This window comes from Dermochelys coriacea, chromosome 7 (assembly GCF_009764565.3).
Source record: "Dermochelys coriacea isolate rDerCor1 chromosome 7, rDerCor1.pri.v4, whole genome shotgun sequence".
Taxonomy (NCBI): domain Eukaryota; kingdom Metazoa; phylum Chordata; order Testudines; family Dermochelyidae; genus Dermochelys; species Dermochelys coriacea.
In genome coordinates this window covers 112,996,702-113,018,440 of record NC_050074.1, presented here as the reverse complement: position 1 = coordinate 113,018,440, position 21,739 = coordinate 112,996,702, and the positions used below count along the sequence as shown (strand labels likewise).

The 21,739-nt window shown below is 39.1% G+C and overlaps 1 protein-coding gene across 3 annotated transcripts in view; it reads left to right on the top strand.

The window, feature by feature from the left end:
• ATRNL1 (attractin like 1) overlaps positions 1–21,739 on the top strand; it is a 1,048,037-nt gene that overhangs the window by 847,746 nt on the left and 178,552 nt on the right. For all 3 annotated transcript variants that reach the window (XM_043518640.1, XM_038411471.2, XM_043518642.1), the window contains one exon: positions 9,198–9,302. In XM_043518640.1, coding sequence (XP_043374575.1) covers positions 9,198–9,266 — 69 coding nt within the window. In that variant the 3' untranslated portion in view covers positions 9,267–9,302. The remainder of the gene's footprint in view (positions 1–9,197; positions 9,303–21,739) is intronic.

Here is a 21,739-nt window from a genome sequence, read left to right as displayed (position 1 = left end):
CATGGGGAAATAGTTTTACTTTGTGTAATGACCCATCCACTCCCAGTCTCAATTCAAGCCTAAGTTAATTGTATCCAGTTTGCAAATTAATTCCAATTCAGCAATCTCTCGTTGGAGTCTGTTTTTGAAGTTTTTTTTGTTGAAGAATAGCCACTCTTAGGTCTGTAATCGAGTGACCAAAGAGACTGAAGTGTTCATTTATTCTTTTACGTAGAGACTGTCCAGTTTGACCAATGTACATGGCAGAGGGACATTGCTGGCACATGATGGCATATATCACATTGGTGGATGTGCAGCTGAATGAGCCTCTGATAGTGTGGCTGATGTGATTAGGCCCTATGATGGTGTCCCCTGAATAGATATGTGGACACAGTTGGCAACGGGCCAACTGAGACAAACTGCTCAATGCAAATAGCAATCCACAGTTATTTTGTCAATGAAACAATTAATCTTCAATTCTTTGATTGTTTAAAGTGATTATCTAAGAGCATGCTGGTTTCTGAATATGATTTTTAACTAGTGAAAAAGAACATTTTAAAATCTCCTAGCACTCCATAGGAGTATGATACAGCCGATTTTTCTTTCTTGAAGTAAATGTCTATGATTACTGAAGAAGGTTAGAGTTTATTTTTATTAGCAAAACAGCTTCAGCAAAAAAAAACTTACAAATACAAACAACCAGAATTAAGGTCAGTTTTTTACATTTCCCTCTTTTTTCATGAATCTGACCTTCTACTTTGTTTGTTTTATTCAGTAAAACTGCAGCTTGCAGCTGTTTTTGTTCTGTCTGCCTAAGGCCAAATGATTTTTATAAGCGTCCTCACTTCCAGTTTATGGAGGCTAAGAGCACAAGGTGGCTGCGAGTTATGTCAAATCCAGTTCTCTCACAACAATGTGAGGACTGAGCATGCTGTACAGAGGATTGGTTAAGCCCAATTAATAGTAAATGCTATGTGATGTATATATAAAGGAAGAGGGTTTCTTTGTAATTTTGGATGTGTGGTATGCCCTGTACTCACCCCCTACACTTGAGCCTGATGAACTTAAGTGTAGTTTGACTGTATGGCAATAAAGAAACCTCAGTGATGAATTCGAAGTTGGGCTGAGTTCTTGGGAACTGAGTGGATAAGGCCTCAGAAGCTACCCAACCATAAAGTTTCCTTCTAGCAATGTGGCTTTTTCTTTTAATATGGGAATAAATTGTAATTATATAAACACTGGGCACAACTACATCCACCCTAGGGGATTGTATCATTTTGACTATACCAGTATAGTTAAAATGGTACAGTTTTTGTGTTTAGACAAGACCTTAGTTGAAACTCTTATGGACATCAAAGTCAACAAATGTTTTGTTTCCATAGAATTAATTTATGACTTTAGGATTTGGCCATCTCTTTAGAAGGAGGATTAAAATATCACACACAAAAATCCACCAATCTGCCAATTAGAATACAGTTTTTTGTGACTTCAAAACAGTCATTAGAAGGAGTAATGTATATTAACAAACAATCATGTTAATTAAGAGGCAGATTTTGACATGTAAATGAAGGCTTGTGTCCTTGAATGGCCTCACTCGTATCCAAACAAGCAACTACAGCTAATATGAACTGTTAACCAATGGGCTGAATCCTAGCTGAGATCATGTCACAAGATTCTGGGACTTCTAGAATCAGTGATAAAAACACAGCACAGGATGGATTAAGAGGAAGCAGATAAAGAGGCAGAATTGGTTTCTGTTGCTTAATAAGAATTTTATGCTGTACTCTGATCATGGGTTTGATGCTTTTTTGGTTGACATGATCAGATAAATCTAGAAAATTATATTTAATATTTGAGTTTGTTGTTTGAGCTCATAGTTGAAGACTAAAAGACTAATTCTATGTTGTTTCTTAGTAAATTCTGTTAGTTATTTTGAGTCAGCAAGAATATAGCTGTTTGTTATAATGTTTTCAAATAAACTTAAAATAATGTATGTAGCAATTTTGGTTGTCTGAGCTTTATTTCATAAGACATCTTGAACAACCTGATGGAACAGCTTTTTTGAGTCAAACAAATGACACTGGATGACTCTTGCACTAAAATGTGTTCTTGTGGTATGTCACTAATTTACCATGTTATGATAAATGCATAACTTGGTTCCTTATCTTTCATTTGTCCCAAGGAATTACTGGCAAAAGGAAATCAGTAGTCAAATTAAATATCCATGCCAGGATTTTAAAAAAATGACTCGTGTTTTAGGGTGCTTCAGTTTTTGCTTGATCACCTTGAGACGTATCAAGGCAGCTGATTGTCAAAGGATGGTTGCTCAGCAGTTCATGAAAATCAGGTCCCTTGCGATATCTCAAAAGTTGAGTGAGCTGTAGCTCACGAAAGCTTATGCTCTAATAAATTTGTTAGTCTCTAAGGTGCCACAAGTACTCCTTTTCTTTTCTCAAAAGTTGAGTTACTTTCTAAAGTTTTGGTCCTCTTTTATAGTTGCATGCATATTGTGACAAAGTTCCTCCTCTGCCTTGGTGGGTCCTGCGCTTATTGGTGGATTTGCTCGCCTCAGAGGTTCACAGCAGACCTCAGTTTGGCCACTTTCGTGGCTCAAATCTGCCGTTCACTCAGTTAGCCTCATCACTAGCCAGCATGGGGAAAGGAAAGAAGAACAATCCCTGCAGTCTCTGCTGATCCACCTAGTGGATCGGGGAACAGGCCAGAGACCTTCCCCTCTGGTGGAACCCACAGTCCAGTTCAACTCCTCTGGTATCAAGTAGGGAGTTGGGGGGGATGAAGGGATGGGTGGAACCCAGGCCCGCCCTCTACTTCGGGTTCCAGCCCAGGGCCCTGTGGATTGCAGTTGTCTACAGTGGCACCTGTAACAGCTGCATGACAGCTAAAACTCCCTGGGCTATTTCCCCATGGCCTCCTCCCAACACCTTCTTTATGCTCCTCACAAGACCTTCCTCTGATGTCTGATAATGCTTGTACTTCTCAGTCTTCCAGTAATACGCCTTCTCACTGTCAGCTTCTTGCGCCTCTTGCTCCCAGCTCCTTGCACGCACGCCACAAACTGAAGTGAGCTCCTTTTTAAACCCAGGTGCCCTGATTAGCCTGCCTTAATTGATTCTAGCAGCTTCTTGATTGGCTGCAGGTGTTCTAATCAGCCTGACTGCCTTAATTGTTTCCAGAAAGTTCCTAATTGTTCTGGAACCTTCCCTGTTATCTTACCCAGAGAAAAGGGACCTACTTAACCTGGGGCTAATATATCTGCTTCCTGTCACTCTTCTGTAGCCATCTGGCCCGACCCTGTCACAATATGTTAAAAAATGTTACATAGCTTCTCCCCCCAACAGTATCATAACAGTGATGGACTAGGGAACATACTCCACACAGCCTGAGGTGAATAAAGAGTTCAATACTGACTTGTACTAACCACATAGCCAGAATGAGGTTGGCATGTTCTTCCCTCCCTCTCCTCCTTCATATCCTTCCTGAAGGCTCACGTCTCTTAGTGTCCTTTTAGGTTCATCTTCTCGCCATCCTGCTGCCCTTTTGACTGACTTACTGTGAAGTGATAATATATTAATATATTTTTAAAAAGCTGTGTGTACAACAAATCATATCTCATGATCTCTTAGCGTTGAAATCCCCTTGCTTCCCATATCCTTCTGCACTTCGGCATACTTCCCTGTACTCTAATAAATGCACACTTTATGCTCTTTGGGACAGGGGCCTATTGTTTGTAACATGCCAGTCACACCCATGGCACAGTAGAAATGACAAATAATAATAATAAGTTTGCTGACTTAGATGATAATAATAATAATGTTGCTGCTTAGATATCAGCAAATGTTATTTTGTATCTGAGAAGCTTTGTTTCATTTTGTACTTCAAAAAATAATTGTTCATTTAGTAATAACCTTATCCTGAATAAATAACGTATGATGTATATGTTAACATTTTATTGTAACTTTACCTAAATAAAAAGTTTTTTTTAAAATAATCCTTTTTGCTTATAAAATTACTAATTGAATCCATATGACATCTCTGGACACAAACTCTCAGAGTAAAAAGAAAAGGAGTACTTGTGGCACCTTAGAGACTAACAAATTTATTAGAGCATAAGCTTTCGTGAGCTACAGCTCACTTCATCGGATGCATTTGGTGGAAAAAACAGAGGAGAGATTTATATACACACACACAGAGAACATGAAACAATGGGTTTATCATACACACTGTAAGGAGAGTGATCACTTAAGATAAGCCATCACCAGCAGCAGGGGGGAGGGAAGGAGGAAAACCTTTCATGGTGACAAGCAAGGTAGGCTAATTCCAGCAGTTAACAAGAATATCAGAGGAACAGTGGGGGGTGGGGTGGGGGGGAGAAATACCATGGGAAAATAGTTTTACTTAGTGTAATGACTCATCCATTCCCAGTCTCTATTCAAGCCTAAGTTAATTGTATCCAGTTTGCAAATGTATTCCAATTCAGCAGTCTCTCATTGGAGTCTGTTTTTGAAGCTTTTTTGTTGAAGGATAGCCACTCTTAGGTCTGTAATCGAGTGACCAGAGAGATTGAAGTGTTCTCCAACTGGTTTTTGAATGTTATAATTCTTGACGTCTGATTTGTGTCCATTCATTCTTTTACGTAGAGACTGTCCAGTTTGGCCAATGTACATGACAGAGGGGCATTGCTGGCACATGATGGCATATATCACATTGGTAGATGCGCAGGTGAACGAGCCTCTGATAGTGTGGCTGATGTGATTAGGCCCTCTGATGGTATCCCCTGAATAGATTTGCCTGCGCTGTGCAGGAGGTCGGACTAGATGATCAGAATGGTCCCTTCTGACCTTAGTATCTATGAATCTATAGATATGTGGACTGTGGTGACCTAGAATCCTATTTTCCACGTCTCAGACTCAAGGAATATTTCCAACACACCTCTGACCAACATATTAACCCACAGAGACCTTCCTGCCAACACTACAAAAAGAAGGATTCTGGGTGGACTCCTCCTGAAGGTCGAAACAGCAGCCTGGATTTCTACATAGAGTGCTTCCGCCGACGTGCACGAGCTGAAATTGTGGAAAAGCACCATCGCTTACCCCATAACCTCAGCCATGCAGAACACAGTGCCATCCACAGCCTCAGAAACAACTCTGACATCATAATCAAAAAGGCTGACAAAGGAGGTGCTGTCGTCATCATGAATAGGTCGGAGTATGAACAAGAGGCTACTAGGCAGCTCTCCAACACCACTTTCTACAAGCCATTACCCTCTGATCCCACTGAGAGTACCAAAAGAAACTACAGCATTTGCTCAAGAAACTCCCTGAAAAAGCACAAGAACAAATCCGCACAGACACACCCCTAGAACTCCGACCTGGGGTATTCTATCTGCTACCCAAGATCCATAAACCTGGAAATCCTGGACGCCCCATCATCTCAGGCATTGGCACCCTGACAGCAGGATTGTCTGGCTGTGTAGACTCCCTCCTCAGGCCCTTCGTTACCAGCACTCCCAGCTATCTTCGAGACACCACTGACTTCCTGAGGAAACTACAGTCCATTGGTGATCTTCCTAAAAACACCATCCTAGCCACTATGGATGTAGAAGCCTCTACACCAACATTCCACACAAAGATGGACTACAAGCCGTCAGGAACAGTATCCCCGATACTGTCACGGCTAACCTGGTGGCTGAACTTTGTGACTTTGTCCTGACCAATAACTATTTCACATTTGGTGACAATGTATACCTTCAAATCAGCGGCACTGCGATGGGTACCCGCATGGCCCCACAGTATGCCAACATTTTTATGGCTGACTTACAACAATGCTTCCTCAGCTCTCGTCTCCTAATTCCCCTACTCTACTTGCGCTACATTGATGACATCTTCATCATCTGGACCCATGGAAAAGAAGCTCTTGAGGAATTCCACCATGATTTCAACAATTTCCATCCCACCATCAACCTCAGCCTGGACCAGTCCACACAAAAGATCCACTTCCTGGACACTACGGTGCTAATAAGCGATGGTCACATAAACACCACCCTATATCGGAAACCTACTGACCACTATTCCTACCTACATGCCTCTAGCTTTCATCCAGATCATACCACTCGATCCATTGTCTACAGCCAAGCTCTACGATATAACCGGATTTGCTCCAACCCCTCAGACAGAGACAAACACCTACAAGATATCTATCATGCATTCCTACAACTACAATACCCTCCTGCTGAAGTGAAGAAACAGATTGACAGAGCCAGAAGAGGACCCAGAAGTCACCTACTACAGGACAGGCCCAACAAAGAAAATAACAGAACGCCACTAGCCATCACCTTCAGCCCCCAACTAAAACCTCTCCAACGCATCATCAAGGATCTACAATCTATCCTGAAGGATGACCCATCACTCTCACAGATCTTGGGAGACAGGCAAGTCCTTGCTTACAGACAGCCCCTCAATCTGAAGCAAATACTCACCAGCAACCACACACCACACAACAGAACCACTAACCCAGGAACCTATCCTTGCAACAAAGCCCGTTGCCAACTCTGTCCACATATCTATTCAGGGGATACCATCATAGGGCCTATTCACATCAGCCACACTATCAGAGGCTTGTTCACCTGCGCAGCTACCAATGTGATATATGCCATCATGTGCCAGCAATGCCCCTCTGCCATGTACATTGGCCAAACTGGACAGTCTCTACGTAAAAGAATGAATGGACACAAATCAGACGTCAAGAATTATAACATTCAAAAACCAGACTGCTGAATTGGAATTAATTTGCAAACTGGATACAATTAACTTAGGCTTGAATAGAGACTGGGAATGGATGAGTCATTACACAAAGTAAAACTATTTTCCCATGGTATTTCTCCCCCCCACCCCACCCCCCACTGTTCCTCTGATATTCTTGTTAACTGCTGGAATTAGCCTATCTTGCTTGTCATCATGAAAGTTTTTCCTCCTTCCCCGCCCCCCCCCCCCCCCGCTGCTGGTGATGGCTTATCTTAAGTGATCACTCTCCTTACAGTGTGTATGATAAACCCATTGTTTCATGTTCTCTGTGTGTGTATATAAATCTCTCCTCTGTTTTTTCCACCAAATGCATCCGATGAAGTGAGCTGTAGCTCACGAAAGCTTATGCTCTAATAAATTTGTTAGTCTCTAAGGTGCCACAAGTACTCCTTTTCTTTTTGCGAATACAGACTAACACGGCTGCTACTCTGAAACCTGTCTTAGAGTAAAGTTAGTTATGATTCTCCTCAAAATTTTCTTTCCCATACCAGGGAAGTTTGAGCTGAAAAAGCAACCGGATTAGGTGATTTCTGGCTGCACTGATAAGTCAAGCAGTAAAAGGAGTGATATTTGAGGGATTTAGGAATTTGTCGGTTGACTTCCCACAATCAGTCTTTAAAAACATTTGAGAAGAGAGTTACGCTGGTTTGTTTTGTGTATGTGTGTGTGGTTTTTTTTTAATGGGGTCAGGTGTGATATCAACGTATATGTTACAATTATACTATTGTATGTGTTTTTATAAACATTAACTTTCTTCAGATTATATTATGGGCCCGATCCTGGTTCCAGTGACATCACTTGTAAAACTGCAGTGGCTGTAGCCCTGTGTAGTGGTGTTTTAGGAGAAACAGAGAAAGGAGATAGAGTGGTGGAACTTAGAACCCAGTAATTAATAGTTTTACTAAGTAAAATTCTATGGTCTCTGTTATGCTGGAGAGCAGATTAAAAGATCATATTGGTCCTTTCTGGCTGTAAAATCTATGAATACACAATATTGATTAATAGTAATTATTGACTGAGAGCTTTCTGAGTTCATTTTAAATGAATTATTTGTCTTGTTTTTAATAATCTAGATATTCAAAATATGCTTTTGTTCAGTCTGAAATATATAGTATGTAGTTTTGCCCACAAACCTATCAGTTATTCAAGGGCAGGACAATGAGGGCCTAATTCTGCAAATGCTCCTACAAGGTGCAATGCACATAGACAGGATCAGAACTTAGGATCATACTGGTTATCAGCCAGGTGACAGTCGCATTATTTTCATTTTAATGTCAACAATGGTATTTTATATTATGAGAAAAATTAAAATACAATAGAAACAAAAATGCTGAGAAATGTTATGAATGACTTTGCAGGCATTATAACAGGCATTAATCAAGAGCATTAAATAATAAGCTGCCTTCAGGTATTTGATTGTATACCCTTTATTATCTCAAAGGGAATTTATGAACAGTATGTCACAGTGCTGACAGCATTTACATTCAAAGGCCAATATCTAATATTGTTAAGCTATGCAAGGAATAGTCGAGAAAAAAACCCCAAGAAAATGGAACCTAGATCTTTCTCATTAAGCATTTTTGCAAGCATTTGCTTTTTTCTAGATGCTGTCACATCCTCTTCATTTGAAGGAGAACCCAGCTTAATTGCAACAACTTTAATATTTAATAGAGCTTTTATTAGTCCACAGAACCAGAGAAGTGAAAGTTGTAAATATCTTGTTCTGGTCATCATTTTATTCATCATGGTTAATGAGTATTGTATTACAGGTTGAGGAAGAAATATAAATTAGCTTTGTGGTATTGGTTGAGACTTATGTGCTCACTGGCTGTGCACAAGGAACTATATGAGCATAACTGAGTTTTTCAGCATGTTGGCACAAGCTCCCCAATACCAACACGGTATTCTTCATGTTTAAATAATTGGAGAAGAGCTGCTATATAATTGTAGCACTGACACTAATAACTCTGTCTGGCTTCAGTACAAAAGCATGGGGAATTGAAGGCTGAATGGACTTGTTCTTGGCAGGTGTTCATTCTCTGATTTATCATGAAGTTAGACTTCAATACTATTTTCCACCATTTGACATAGTTGCTCGCACTTATAGAAACACCTATTTGTTTTGAGTGGCTAGGAACACGGGCAGTTATTGGAGTACATTTCAGTTGACTTGAGTGGGGCAACACCATGTTGTAGACACAAATGCTCTCTCATTTTAGCCCTCAAATAAATATGTGTGGTGATAATGTAATAATTTCTATCTTTACATTAGAGACGTGGCTACATGCATGCTACTATAGTGTTTACATTGTAATTGGATGTAAAGTAAAACAGATGATACTTTACATTATTTTTTATAAATGCTTTGTTAAAACATCATGTTTTCCCCCATCACAACTTATGCGGGAGCGACAGCAGATGGCCAGCCGTCCCTTTGCTTCTGTCGATGTAGCACTGAAGTAGAGCTGAGCAAACAGACTTTCTACGAGGTCATTAGAGGTAGGACAGTGGTGCTGACAAGGGACCATTGTGATTTGCATATTTATATTGCTAGTCTCATCTGCATCTGCTTCTGAAACCAATTGGAGTCTGATTACCTGGAGCTGACAAGTCTCAGCTACATATGTTATGCCATTTTCAAGGAGCATAGTTTTAATAGTATGACATGCGTGTAACAAAGAGTCACTGAGAATCTATTATCCTAGGCTAGAGTGACAATCAGTTCACCTGGCAGCCCTTTCTTGATGGATGAGTGCCAAAGTATTTAAGATACAGTATAATGAGGAAACAAACCTTATGTTTAGTCCTTAGAGTACACAGCGCCCTCTAGTAACAGTTCACATCTATCTTAATTAACAGAGATTACTGTAAAAAACAAAAAACCCCAAAACACTGTGAGTTGAATTTCAATATTGTTTCCTTTGTGAGGTTCAAAGACACAATATATAGCACATGTTTTCATTTGTGGTCGGTAGCTATATTATTACATCCTTTTATTGTAAATGCAATACAATGAAAGAGAAATCATAATATGCAAGGCAATGTAGTGCAATAGTGCAATAATGCATGAAATGGATTCTGGAAATTTCACCTGAAAATAGAGAGAGAATAACATGAGGATAATAATGAATATATAATCAAGGCTGCCTTTTTGGTAGATTATATTTCCTGTATTTCTTTATGTTTATTTACAATATTATGTCACGGTTATTACTTTATCTTATTTATGATGAAAGTTTGGAGTGAGGTGGGATAACTGAAATTTTCCAAAATTATTGGCAGTTCCTCTTAAATTTAAAGCTTCTCTTGCTTTTCTAAATAGCCTCCTTCAATTGAAGATTAAAAACAGTCTGTCAGACCTCTAAGGTTCTTGGAGGAGTGGATAATGTGAAAGCAAATCATGGTATTTAAAAAAAAAATCATCTATTGAGCACTTATCAAATTGAGGTGCTCTCTCCTGCTACTAGATAGGAGGCAATAGTAATTGTTCTTGCTAACATAATTTGGGGTACTTTGAATATGTAATACATGAAAATTCACTATCCTTGCCTAGAAGCTTTGCTATTTTGTGACCAAACATTGCAGCACTCAGTGTCCGCACCTCAGCAGCCTTACACTTTTCCCATGTGTTGAAACGGAAGAAGCTTCCAGTTACTGAGACTTAGACTCAGATCCCTGTGCTGTAGTTTCAAGTTAATTGACATTTTGAAGTTTGTATAATCTGTTTGAGAACCTTTTAGCTCTGTTCTTTTTAGGGTGAGGAGAGAATGGGTGAAGATGGGATTCCTAACTTTGACTGTTTCATACTGCTGATTTAATTAAAACTTTAGAAGTAAACATATAACATTAATTGCTATGTTTTCTTCTATGACATCTTTATTTAGCAACTAATGGAGGTGGAAGCTGAAATACTTCAGTAATGTTTTTACAGGTTTTTTTTTTCTCCTACTCTAAGCATGTTCTGATAATTGTTTTCATACTCGCTGTGAGTTGTATTTTGTCTGATATATACACAAACACACACACACACTCACAGAATGGAGACTATTCAAAGTTTTCCTAGCATTACAGTACACTGTAATCTCTACTAAAACAATGTGGTACTGAAGATTAAATGAAAATGATGCAATTTATTGATTGGCCCATGCAGTCTACTGTGTAAGAAAGAGAGATATTAAAATTACATTATAGGTCTATCTTGAACTTACAAAGCAAGGTAATAAAAGTTAAGCTGCCACTCTGTTCTTGATTCTCAGCTTTCTATTAAGTTATAAGTGGATTTAGATAAGTATATGGATAGCTGCGCTGCAATACTTAAATACAAAAGGGCACAATAAAAATAGATCAGCAGCCATAGTTCCGTTTTTGTTGGATTAAGTTAAATTCCCAACATTATTTTAATATTACTATGCTATGAATGCACATTGTGTTCCTTTAATTATATATATATTATATAAAATAAAAAATGAAAAAATATACAATAACTTCCCCCCCCCAAAATGTTGTAATGGCACTTACATTGACATACTAAGAGCTCCAATTATAATGTCGATAACTGTGAGATGTTTTCATTGCAACCCCTGCCCCAACCTTCCATTGACATTGTGTCTGATTCATGGGTGCTTTGGACCAGATATAAAGTCAATGACACAGTGTCTGTTCTTTTATTGACACTGTAATAACTCTAGTGCTTCCAATGACATTGTATTGATCCGTTGGTCCTTTGGGCACAATATAATGTCAGTGGAACCATTACATACAGTACTGCAGGTCTCCCACTCAAATTGCACAGTAAGAATACTGCTCATTAATATTTTCTAGCTTACATGATGTGAATTTACATGAGTATTGTGCATTAATACTGATGATCTAGTACAATGTCAATACATCTGCATGTATACACAGTATTTCCAGTGTGATATAGTGACATTTCATTAGATCCTATCTTTTTGTGCAAATTGCATTTAAAAATATGCCAAGCAGCTGCTCCATTGTAAGGTTTTATTTTGCAAGATTGTCACTTTTATCTAGAATTTGCAAAATATGTCTTATAATTTGAGACTTTGGTACTGTTTGGCCAGTCTCCGTATTTAAAATAAATAACTGGTTCAAATAGCAAAAATAGAATTCCATGGACTTTGATCATCCTTGTGCCTTTTTTACAACCACCTGCATTTGCAATAGCTGAGTACAAAGTACTGAAAAACCAACTTTGATGGACATGCTTAATCCTCATAATTTTTCTGCTGTTTTTGACTCTGTTTATCATTATCTCCTCCTCAACATCGTCAGTGTACTTTTCTGATACTGTCCATCATCCTCTATGTCCATTTACTCAGCATCTTCTTCCTTCTGTCTCTCACAGCTTATGGGGGGTTTTCAGGACTTTATCACTGGCCACTGCTCTGTCCACTTTACACCCTATCTCTAGGTTGTCTCATCCATTCATGCACCTTCAACTGCCACCTCTGTGCTGATGATTCAGAAAATCTACCTCTACAACACTGATATATTGCCTTTCATCCAATCTGTCGTCTTGGCCTGTCCTCTCTGGCATTTCCTCATCATCCCTTTAAACTTAACATAGCCAAAACCAAACTACTTATCTTCCCTCCCATTCCCTTTAACTGTCAATGTTAACAACAATATCATCCTTCCCATCAGTCAATTCCACAATCTGAGGGTTATTTTTGACTCCTATAACTTCTTTACTCCACACATTCAGGCCATTTCCAAATACTGATGCTTCTTGCTCCTCACTCTATCCAAGATCCATCCTTTTACTTCCATTACAATCGCTAAACCATTTAGGGACTCTTTAGATTCTGAACTCATTTGCCAGGCCTCTGCTCCTTCCACGTACAAGTCCATTTTGAGGGCCCACTTCCACCAGCTGCTTACAGTGATTCTAGCTGACATGTAAATTAAGTTATATTATATCTATATATATATATATATATATATATATATATATTATATATTATATATATATATAATTATATATATATATATATGTTGTTTCCATTCCCCCTAAGCTCTGTCCTTAGATTGTGAGCTTCGTATCTGCCTTGAGGCACTTAGGCACACCCATGAGCTCTATTATAACAAACCATATACAATATACTTAATTGTCCCTAAACTGCCATACCACTGTAGGCCAAAGGAAAAAGTATCATTACCTGAGTAAGAGATGAGTAAGGGATTTGGCCCCATTATAATAAAAATATGCATCTGGTTTTTGCCCTTCATAAACTGGACACCGTTTTGCCAAATCAATGCTCCTTATTTAATATTATTTTATATAAATGTGTGGTAATCTTCTTAGTCATATCCAATAGACTTGCTGAATTTCCAGTAGCCACTTAGGCCCAGATCCATAAATGTACTTAGGTGCCTAAGTCACAGTTTTGGCTCCACTGCAATCCACCAAACTCACACCAAACCCCGAAGGAAACTAACTTCCCTCAGCACTGAAGTTTTCAAAGTAAAAGTTCCCTAGGCACTTAAGTCTCAGCCTTTTAGCATGTGCACTGCTGCCTCCCTTTAGGCATCTGGATGCCTATCTCTTGCCAGAGTGATTCACAAATCCGGGGAAGACAGGCATTCGGCTGCCTAAGTCACATGTGGGGCCCGATCTGGCAGGCATGCTCAGAGGTTGCCTACTGGATTGGGTCCCATTCAAAATCCATCCAAAGCAGGTGGTGGTGGTGCCTCCAATGACTGTTTGACTTTGGATAAATAATTAAACACTTGTTAGAACAGAAAGAGAGAGAGAGGATGACTGTGTAGTCTAGTGATTAGGGCACTGCCAGGGAGGCTCTGAGTCCAGACCTCATGCTCCAATCACTCTTTCATTATTTATCCACAATGGAACAGCTTCAACAGGGTTAGAGCACTCTCCTGAGAAGTGGGAGACCCCTATTCAAATGTTTTCTCCCCCTCTGGCAGAGAGGGGGCAGGAATTGAACCTGGATCTCCCACATCCCAGCCAAGTGCTCTAAATACTGGCATATAAGTTATAAGGTGGGTGCCTCTGCAACCACTGCTGCTGCATAGAGTGAGGCAGGTGCCTAACTCATTCCCACAAGAAGCAGCTTTGGCATCTAAGCCATCTGACTCCAGGTGGATGGGCTCCATACATGGATTGCTAAGCAGAGCTAGGCATCTTCCTGCAGCCTGGACCTAGGCACCTGTCTCCATGAGAGGGATCACACACTCCTCTGGCTGGCATCTCTTACAGGCTACCTTATGCAGCTTCCCTCCTAGAGTGCTGGCTTTCATGGATCGCATTCCTAGGTGCCTATCTCCCCACATTCATTTTTTTCGGGAGCCTAAGTGCCTAACTTGGCTTTGTGTATCACAGGAACAATAGTGATTTTTCTAGGCCCTGTTGGGCTCAGCATTGCAATGCTGAATTCCCTTTGTAGATCCCACCCTTAGTAACTAACTGAACCCCTTGTAGGCACTTCAGATTTCCATGTACACATTTAATTACTTCTGTCAAGTTAAGGGGGGCTCAAGAATTATAGAATTAAAAGAACATCTAATCTTATTTCCTTTATTCAGCAGTTAGAAGCATTTACAGTACATTGAATGGTTTTTAATTTCAAGGAGTCATTGTAGGTCTAAGGCAAAGATCAAAATGTTCCCCATTTAATTCAATGGGAAAGTTAGAATCCTTGCCTCCAGTCCAGTGACTGTAATTTTGCTATAAATGATTATTAAGAAATAAGGGTGATTTGCTAAAGTACAATAAGATCCAGTAGTTGGGCTTTGTGATTTTTGATAATTGAAGTTTATTCTAATAGGCTATTTATTGTTTTCCCTTGCCAATAAGTGTTGGGATTTTTTTAACTGGCTTTGCAAACAAATCCAGTTAAACTGGGTTTACTTTCTTGTTTAATTTGAATAATTTAATGAGCAATTTTTAAAAGCACAACCTAAGCATACTTGATTATTTTGTACAAAATTAAGCTGGTAGCATGCTTTATCAGCATTATACTTTATTTTGATGAAGCAGCTGGTGTTTCCAAAACTCTCCTCTCATAGTCTGCATCTTCTTTCTCTAATCAGTTCACTTTCATTCCTGGAGGAGGATTATTTCTTCTTGTCTCCCTCCACTTTAGATTGCCCCATTGCTCTGTCGTTGAACTTCGTGTTCCTCATTGTCTTCTGTGCTTACACAACATTACGCTGCTTTGGCAGTGGAGAGTAGTCTTAAGTAAATATTGTTTACTCCCATTTTAAGGCCCCTTTACCCTGCCAGATTTGGGTAAAATGGCCTTAATGTAATTGAGAATCAGGCCCTTTGCTTGTCTTCTTCTAGGATGATTCATAGCTAGTTTCTACCTAGGACAATTTATATGTAAATGACTTCTAATTCTCTTTTCTGTACACTTCCTTTCTGACTTTTCCATTTCCCCTCATTTTTTTTCTCTCTCTTGACAGTCCTGGCTACATCATATTTTTCTACTATTAAATATTTCAAATTCCCTCTTTATCCAGCAGCACTATTTCTGCTATCATTTTCCTTGTCTCATACCCACATTTTTCTTGCAAGGTCACAAACTGTGGAGTCATCTTTGTCCCTGAACTTTGTTTTTTCCTCTGACACAGCCTTTGACTGTAAATCTGCTTAGTGTCCTCTCTGGACCATGAAGTAATAGTCTTAACCCTGATCTTTTTTCCTTCTAAAATCCTGATTCATGCCTTAATTATTCCTTGTCTTGGCTATTGTACTACCATATTTTGTAGTCCTTCTAAATCCATGTACTCTAAACTTCTGGGGTCCAGAATAATGTGGTCAGATGACACTCCTGCCACAAGAAAAAGGAAACTATATCAGCTTATTCTCTCACTTTTTTCTGGCTTTCTACCATATCCAAATCCAATTCAGAATTGCCTTTCAGCTTTACAGCACTTACACTGATTTGTTGGACACTTTGACCTCTAACATGCTGTGCCTACTCCCCTGCCCACTCACTCTGTTCATCCAGTCTTTGTGTTCTCTCTTTTTCCTGTAAAACTGCATGGCTAGAAGTCATCCTTTCAATTGTGCTTCCTCATTTATGTGGAAAACTTTCTGTCTCCCAGACTTCTGAGCCACTTTATTTTAAATCTTGCTTTAATCTTGCTTTCTTTTTGCTTAGCTAATGACTGATTCTCTCTGAATAGCCTTTTGTTATATGGTCTATGAAGGATGTTATATAAAAAGTAAATATTTAAGATCATTCTTTTATTATAATAGAGCATTCACCTAGGAAGAGAACAATTTAATCCCTCCAAGAACTCCTCCCTCATACAATGTACTTTATATTTTTCTATACAAGAGAAAAATCATAAGAAGTGTTTGTCTTAAAATTAAATTTAATAGGTTTCACACTGTATTTATTTCCAGGTACAATGGTCATGTACAATCATAGAATCATAGAGCCACAGGTTAGAAGGGACTGCAGGGGTCATCTAGTCAAAGCCCTTGCCAAGATGCAGGATTTGTTGTGTTAAAAGTACAGTTATATAACACTGCTAAGACCTAATGACCTTAAATTGGCATAAATGTTTTGCTGCTCTCTTTAGATTTATATCTAGACATATATTAAAGTACTGAGTCTATTGCTCAAAGCACAGAATTAATCTAGATCCTGTGCACTTTTGAAATTCAGAGAACTAGGACCTGATTATTTATTTACCTTTGAGTGACAGTTTAGAGATACCTGAAAAGAGGGGTAATAGGCTGGTGTAAATGAGAATCAGTTCCTAACATTTTAATATTAATAGCCCCATAAAGCTGCTTCATGTTAACTATATAGTCTGTAAGATCTGTGAATTCATTTTCAGTTCTAAGTGTCTATTTGTGTTCAGATTGTTTATCATAAGGTATCTCGCTGCCTCACAAAGTTTATTTTGCACACATTCTATATAATTGCTACAAAAATTGCTTGGCTGGAAATATAGGATTTGGGTTGAACAGAATTGCCAACAAATTTCATGCTCAACTGGAACAATTAGCAGAAATTTTGGTTGACTGATTAAATGTAGGTGTTTCAGCAATTTTGATATGGTAAAGTAGAGTTTATTAATTAAACTATTGGTTTGTGGATATTTCTGAATTAACAGAATCAAAATATGTTATCTGATTGTTTTCAAGCATAAGAAAATTGTATGTGTCTGTGTGTGTATATGTGTAAACTTTGTGAATAAATGACATTGCAGATGTCCTATATTCACTAGAATTAATAAGTATAATGCTGCCAACATCTTATTTCATTAGCAAGATACAAGGTTCACTGAGTTCAAAGCAAAAGATATGTATCTCTACCTCCAGGGCTGCTGCTATATAAATGAGAGATTTAACAAAGCATGTGCATGGGAATCTTGCCTTGGGATATAGTAAATACATGGCAGTGAGACTCCTCCAGATCAGTTTTCAACTGAACACACCAAAGTATGGAAATGAATGATAACACCAGGGTAAATAAAGAGAATGTAAGTTGAAATTCTCCTACATCTGCTATGAAGTGGGACTGTGTGTCTGTACATGACACCATAAACCTAATCTGCACAAGCCATTACTTAACAGGGGAATAGTCCATCCCAGTTCTTTCCTCGGTCAGTAAGGTAATTTGTTAGATGAAGAGAGTGTCTATCATATGGTTTTTGTGTACATCAGCTCTTTAAAAATTAATATGACATGATGATGTATATGTTTTACTCACCTTGAAATAGGGAGTTGCTCTTTTTATAAAGAGAGACAGATGAAAATGACTTTCACTGTTTTCCCTCTCTTCAGTTGGTACTAGCTATTGTATATCGTTGTTTGTTTTCTGGTGACTTGTAGTATTTAATTATCTTTAGATGAGAGTTCTATGCCCTTTAATTACCTTTACATTTAGCTGAGTGTTATGCCCTTACTCTGTACTTGAGTCTCTGCATTTCCTGTCAACAGCAGTATATATTGATACTACAATGGACAGAAGCAACTGTTAGATCACTTGTAGTTGTCATGTCATGACATTCAACCAACAAATAAAAAATGTAGCTTCTTTTTAATTCTCCTCAATAACTTACCAACATGATTGTAGTAGATACTCTGATAGGTTATGCCAGTTCTCACTGTAGTTTCAGCACTCCATAAACTGCTGTCAAGTTAAATTCAAGTCTGAAATGAATGTGAACTCATTGATACTGGCAATGCAGAGTCAGAAGCTGTGCATACTGAGTTAGTTTAACGGGTCAATATATTTTAGTGGTAACTCTGAACAGTTGTCTATTATTTAGAAGGTCATAAAATTGTTAGAAGTTGGAAGAAAATCGACCAAACCAGAACTGAGGCACTTATGGTATTGTTTTTCTATATTTTGTTTTTTCAAAAGAGGAATCTATGGGATTTTCTGCTTGTAAAGCTGCTTTGGGGATCGAGGGATTTTGTGTATTATATACTGTATTAAGGTGTATGTAATAAAGGCAATTGAACTCTGGTGGAGCTGGGAGGATCAGTTCAGTAGCTTTGTATTAGGGTTAGCTCTTTTTTTATAAAAAAAAAAAGTGAGAGAAAAAAAAGTATGAGTTCTGTGCTTGCTTCCTGTTCCAAATACAGTATATTTTCCAAGTCCATACATTTTCTCACAACAGACTGTAAAACATTATTGTTCAGTCGTCTGAAGCTGTATGATTTTTTACTAAATATGCATGAAATAAGGCTTTCACTTAGTTTATCTGTGCTACATGTTCTCTTTAGTACGATTTCATTAAACAAAAAAAGTTACTTTTCCTTATACAGTATACTTTGCGTTATGACCTTGTGCATATCTTTCTTGTCCAGCTTTCGTAAGAAACTAAGAAATTTAGGGGGGATACCTGTTGTCAGCTTGTAATCTCAAGTGTCCAAGCCTGTAAAATATTTTTTTAAATGAGTAAATATTGAACCAGCTGGAGCTTATAAATCAGGTTATTGTTCCGAAAGTAAAAGCTAAACTGAAGTATTTATAAAAGACTTGAATTATTTCAGTACCACAAACACCTTAATGTTTGCTGTGTCATTAAAGTCATAGATTCATAGATACTAAGGTCAGAAGGGACCATTCTGATCATCTAGTCCGACCTCCTGCACAGCACAGGCCACAGAATCTCACCCACCCACTCCTATGAAAAATCTCACCCATAAGTCATCTTGCAGTAGGGATAAAACTATACAGTAACAATTTTTTTGTAATAACTATTTCTAAAAATTCTGATGCAAAGAGAATCAAAAGTACCCCACACACTACCCCCAACCCATCCCAGTAACATAGTGAGGTATCTGTTTGGTACTAGATCAGAAAAAGTCGCCCATTGACTCTCAAACACCATTTGGGATAAAACAAACAAACAAGGTTGAGCTATTCTTTTATAATCTCCACTACATGAACCGAAAGAGTCTGCTTTGCTGAAGACATTTTATGAGATCACAGCCTTGTGGATATGGCTGCAGTAGACTGTCTATTTTTTATATTTTACATCAAACATATTTTCATCTGATATTAAAAGATACATTGTAGGTCGTTGTTTTGCTATGAATATAACCAAATTAAAAAAACAAAAATTATTTGAATATGAATTCTATTGCAAAAAATGTATTCTTCTTCAAGTGGTTGCTGATGAGCATTTCACTCAGGCGTGCACATGCCCAGTGTACCAGAGCCAGAGAACTTTGCTTAGCATTGCGCATAGGAGCGGCACTCACTCTCTGTGGCACTTAGCCCCACCTTTGGCTATTTAGGACCAGTGCTGTCCCGACTCCCCTCAATTCCTTTTTACACTGGCGGCTTGAGTCAGAGCATTCTGTGTGGTTATTACTTCATATTTTGTATCTGAGTTTTCCCAGGATTTTCTTGTATATAGTTAGCAGTTATCTTAATAGCAACTTAGTTTTAGATATAGTAGTTAGGATAGATAGTTATCCTTGTGAGATGTCCTCACCAGGATTTAAACATTGTTCATCATGTGGGGTGGCTCTTCCCAATAGCAACTCCTACACATAGTGCTTGTTGTGCCTGGGAGAACACGTTATAAATGGTGCTCCATCTGCAGATGCATCCGATGAAGTGAGCTGTAGCTCACGAAAGCTTATGCTCTAATAAATTTGTTAGTCTCTAAGGTGCCACAAGTACTCCTTTTATTTTTGCATCTGCAGATTGTTCAAGAAAAGAATGCAGGTGGTAAGGATCTTGTGCCTCAGGCTGCATGGTATGGAGCAGGCCAGGAGGTCCCCTTTGGTGCTTGGGACCTCCACATATTCTCCGGCCCCTCAGACAACTTAGGAACTCTAGCAAGCCAATGGTCCTTGGCCAAGATCTGATGCCTCCCCCAGGAGGAAGAGAGATCATTCTCCTTCCTAGGGTTCTCTGAGAAAAAGGTCTACAAAATGGATCATAGCCACTTCTTTTTAAGGAGAAGTGCAGACCAGCAACATGATTCTTATGGTACGCAGGATGGAGGTTGGTCATCTACCTATTCTCTGGTACTGAGGCACTGTCAAGCTGGACACTCTCCTGTTGACTCCAATACTGTATGTCAGATGCCCAGTGAGTCTGGTACCAATGACATTGGCACTGACTATTTCCACACTGTTAGTGTACCTTGCAATGTCAGACTTGCTTTGCCTCTCTGTTCCTAACTCTCCAGTTATTCAGGTCATATGCAGTATTATTCTAGCCATGTTGGTCCCAGGATATTAGTGAGACAAGGTGGATGTGGTAATGTCTTTTATTGGACCAAGCTCTGTGTAAGCTCAAAAGCTTCTCTCTCTCACCATCAGAAGTTGGTCTAATAAAACGTAGGTTTCAGAGTAACAGCCATGTTAGTCTGTATTCGCAAAAAGAAAAGGAGTACTTGTGGCACCTTAGAGACTAACAAATTTATTAGAGCATATAAAGCTTATGCTCTAATAAATTTGTTAGTTTCTAAGGTGCCACAAGTACTCCTTTTCTTTTTAATAAAACGTATTATCTCACCAATCTTGTTTCTCAATTATTCAGGAATATTCAGCTTCTGGAACTTATGTGCAGTCCTGGATTGATTGCAGGCTTGTCTCAGTTGTCAGCACTATCTTTGGCACCACCTAAGACACAGAGTGAGAAATTGAAGTCAGCCTCAGTAGTTAGGAGCCCTTTGGCACGGTCACTAACTTCTGTACCACAGATGACTGCAGTTCAGACCACATCTATAGGATGGGTACCAACCCTGGATTTGGGGACATCCTCCCCTTCTCCCTTGTTTTTGAGACATGTTCTTGTAGCTTGTTGAGACCTACAATGGATCACAATCAGTACTGAAATTGGCACCACTCTCACAATAAAGACAGGGGCTCTTGGCCCATTACCTACTGGCCACCAATGCTATATCCCTATCCTCAGTGACCTCGTTGGAATCCATGGGACATTCCTCAGTCTGTAAAGTCCTGATCCTCAGCCCACTCCAGGGTATGGTCACCCAGCCAACCCAGGGTATCCCCTCTCCAGCTATCTATTTTGCAGACTCAGATGGAGTCTGAGAGGAGGTTCAGCCTGGGCTGCTTATACAAGGACCTGTGCTGCTGCAGGAGGTTCCAGTGGCATTATCTTCCTTACTACCAGCTGTCTCTGCAGTTCAGGAATCTTCCTCTCCAGTGGCTGAGGGTTTTAAGTCACACCAGGATCTCCTGCAGTGGATATCTTCAGCCTTCAGGGTATTCAGGTGGAGTTTGTGTGTGAAAATACCACAGGTTGGTGGATATTCTTCAGTCCTCAGACCTGGCGAGAGTTGGTCTCCCTATAAGTGAAGCATTGTTAGCACCTGCTAAGACTTTGTGGCATACCCCAGCTTCCTTCCTCCTACAGGGAAGCACACTGACAAGGGACATTACATTCCTATGCAGGGTTTCCAGGGTTTCTATTCTCATCTGGCCCCTAACTGAACAG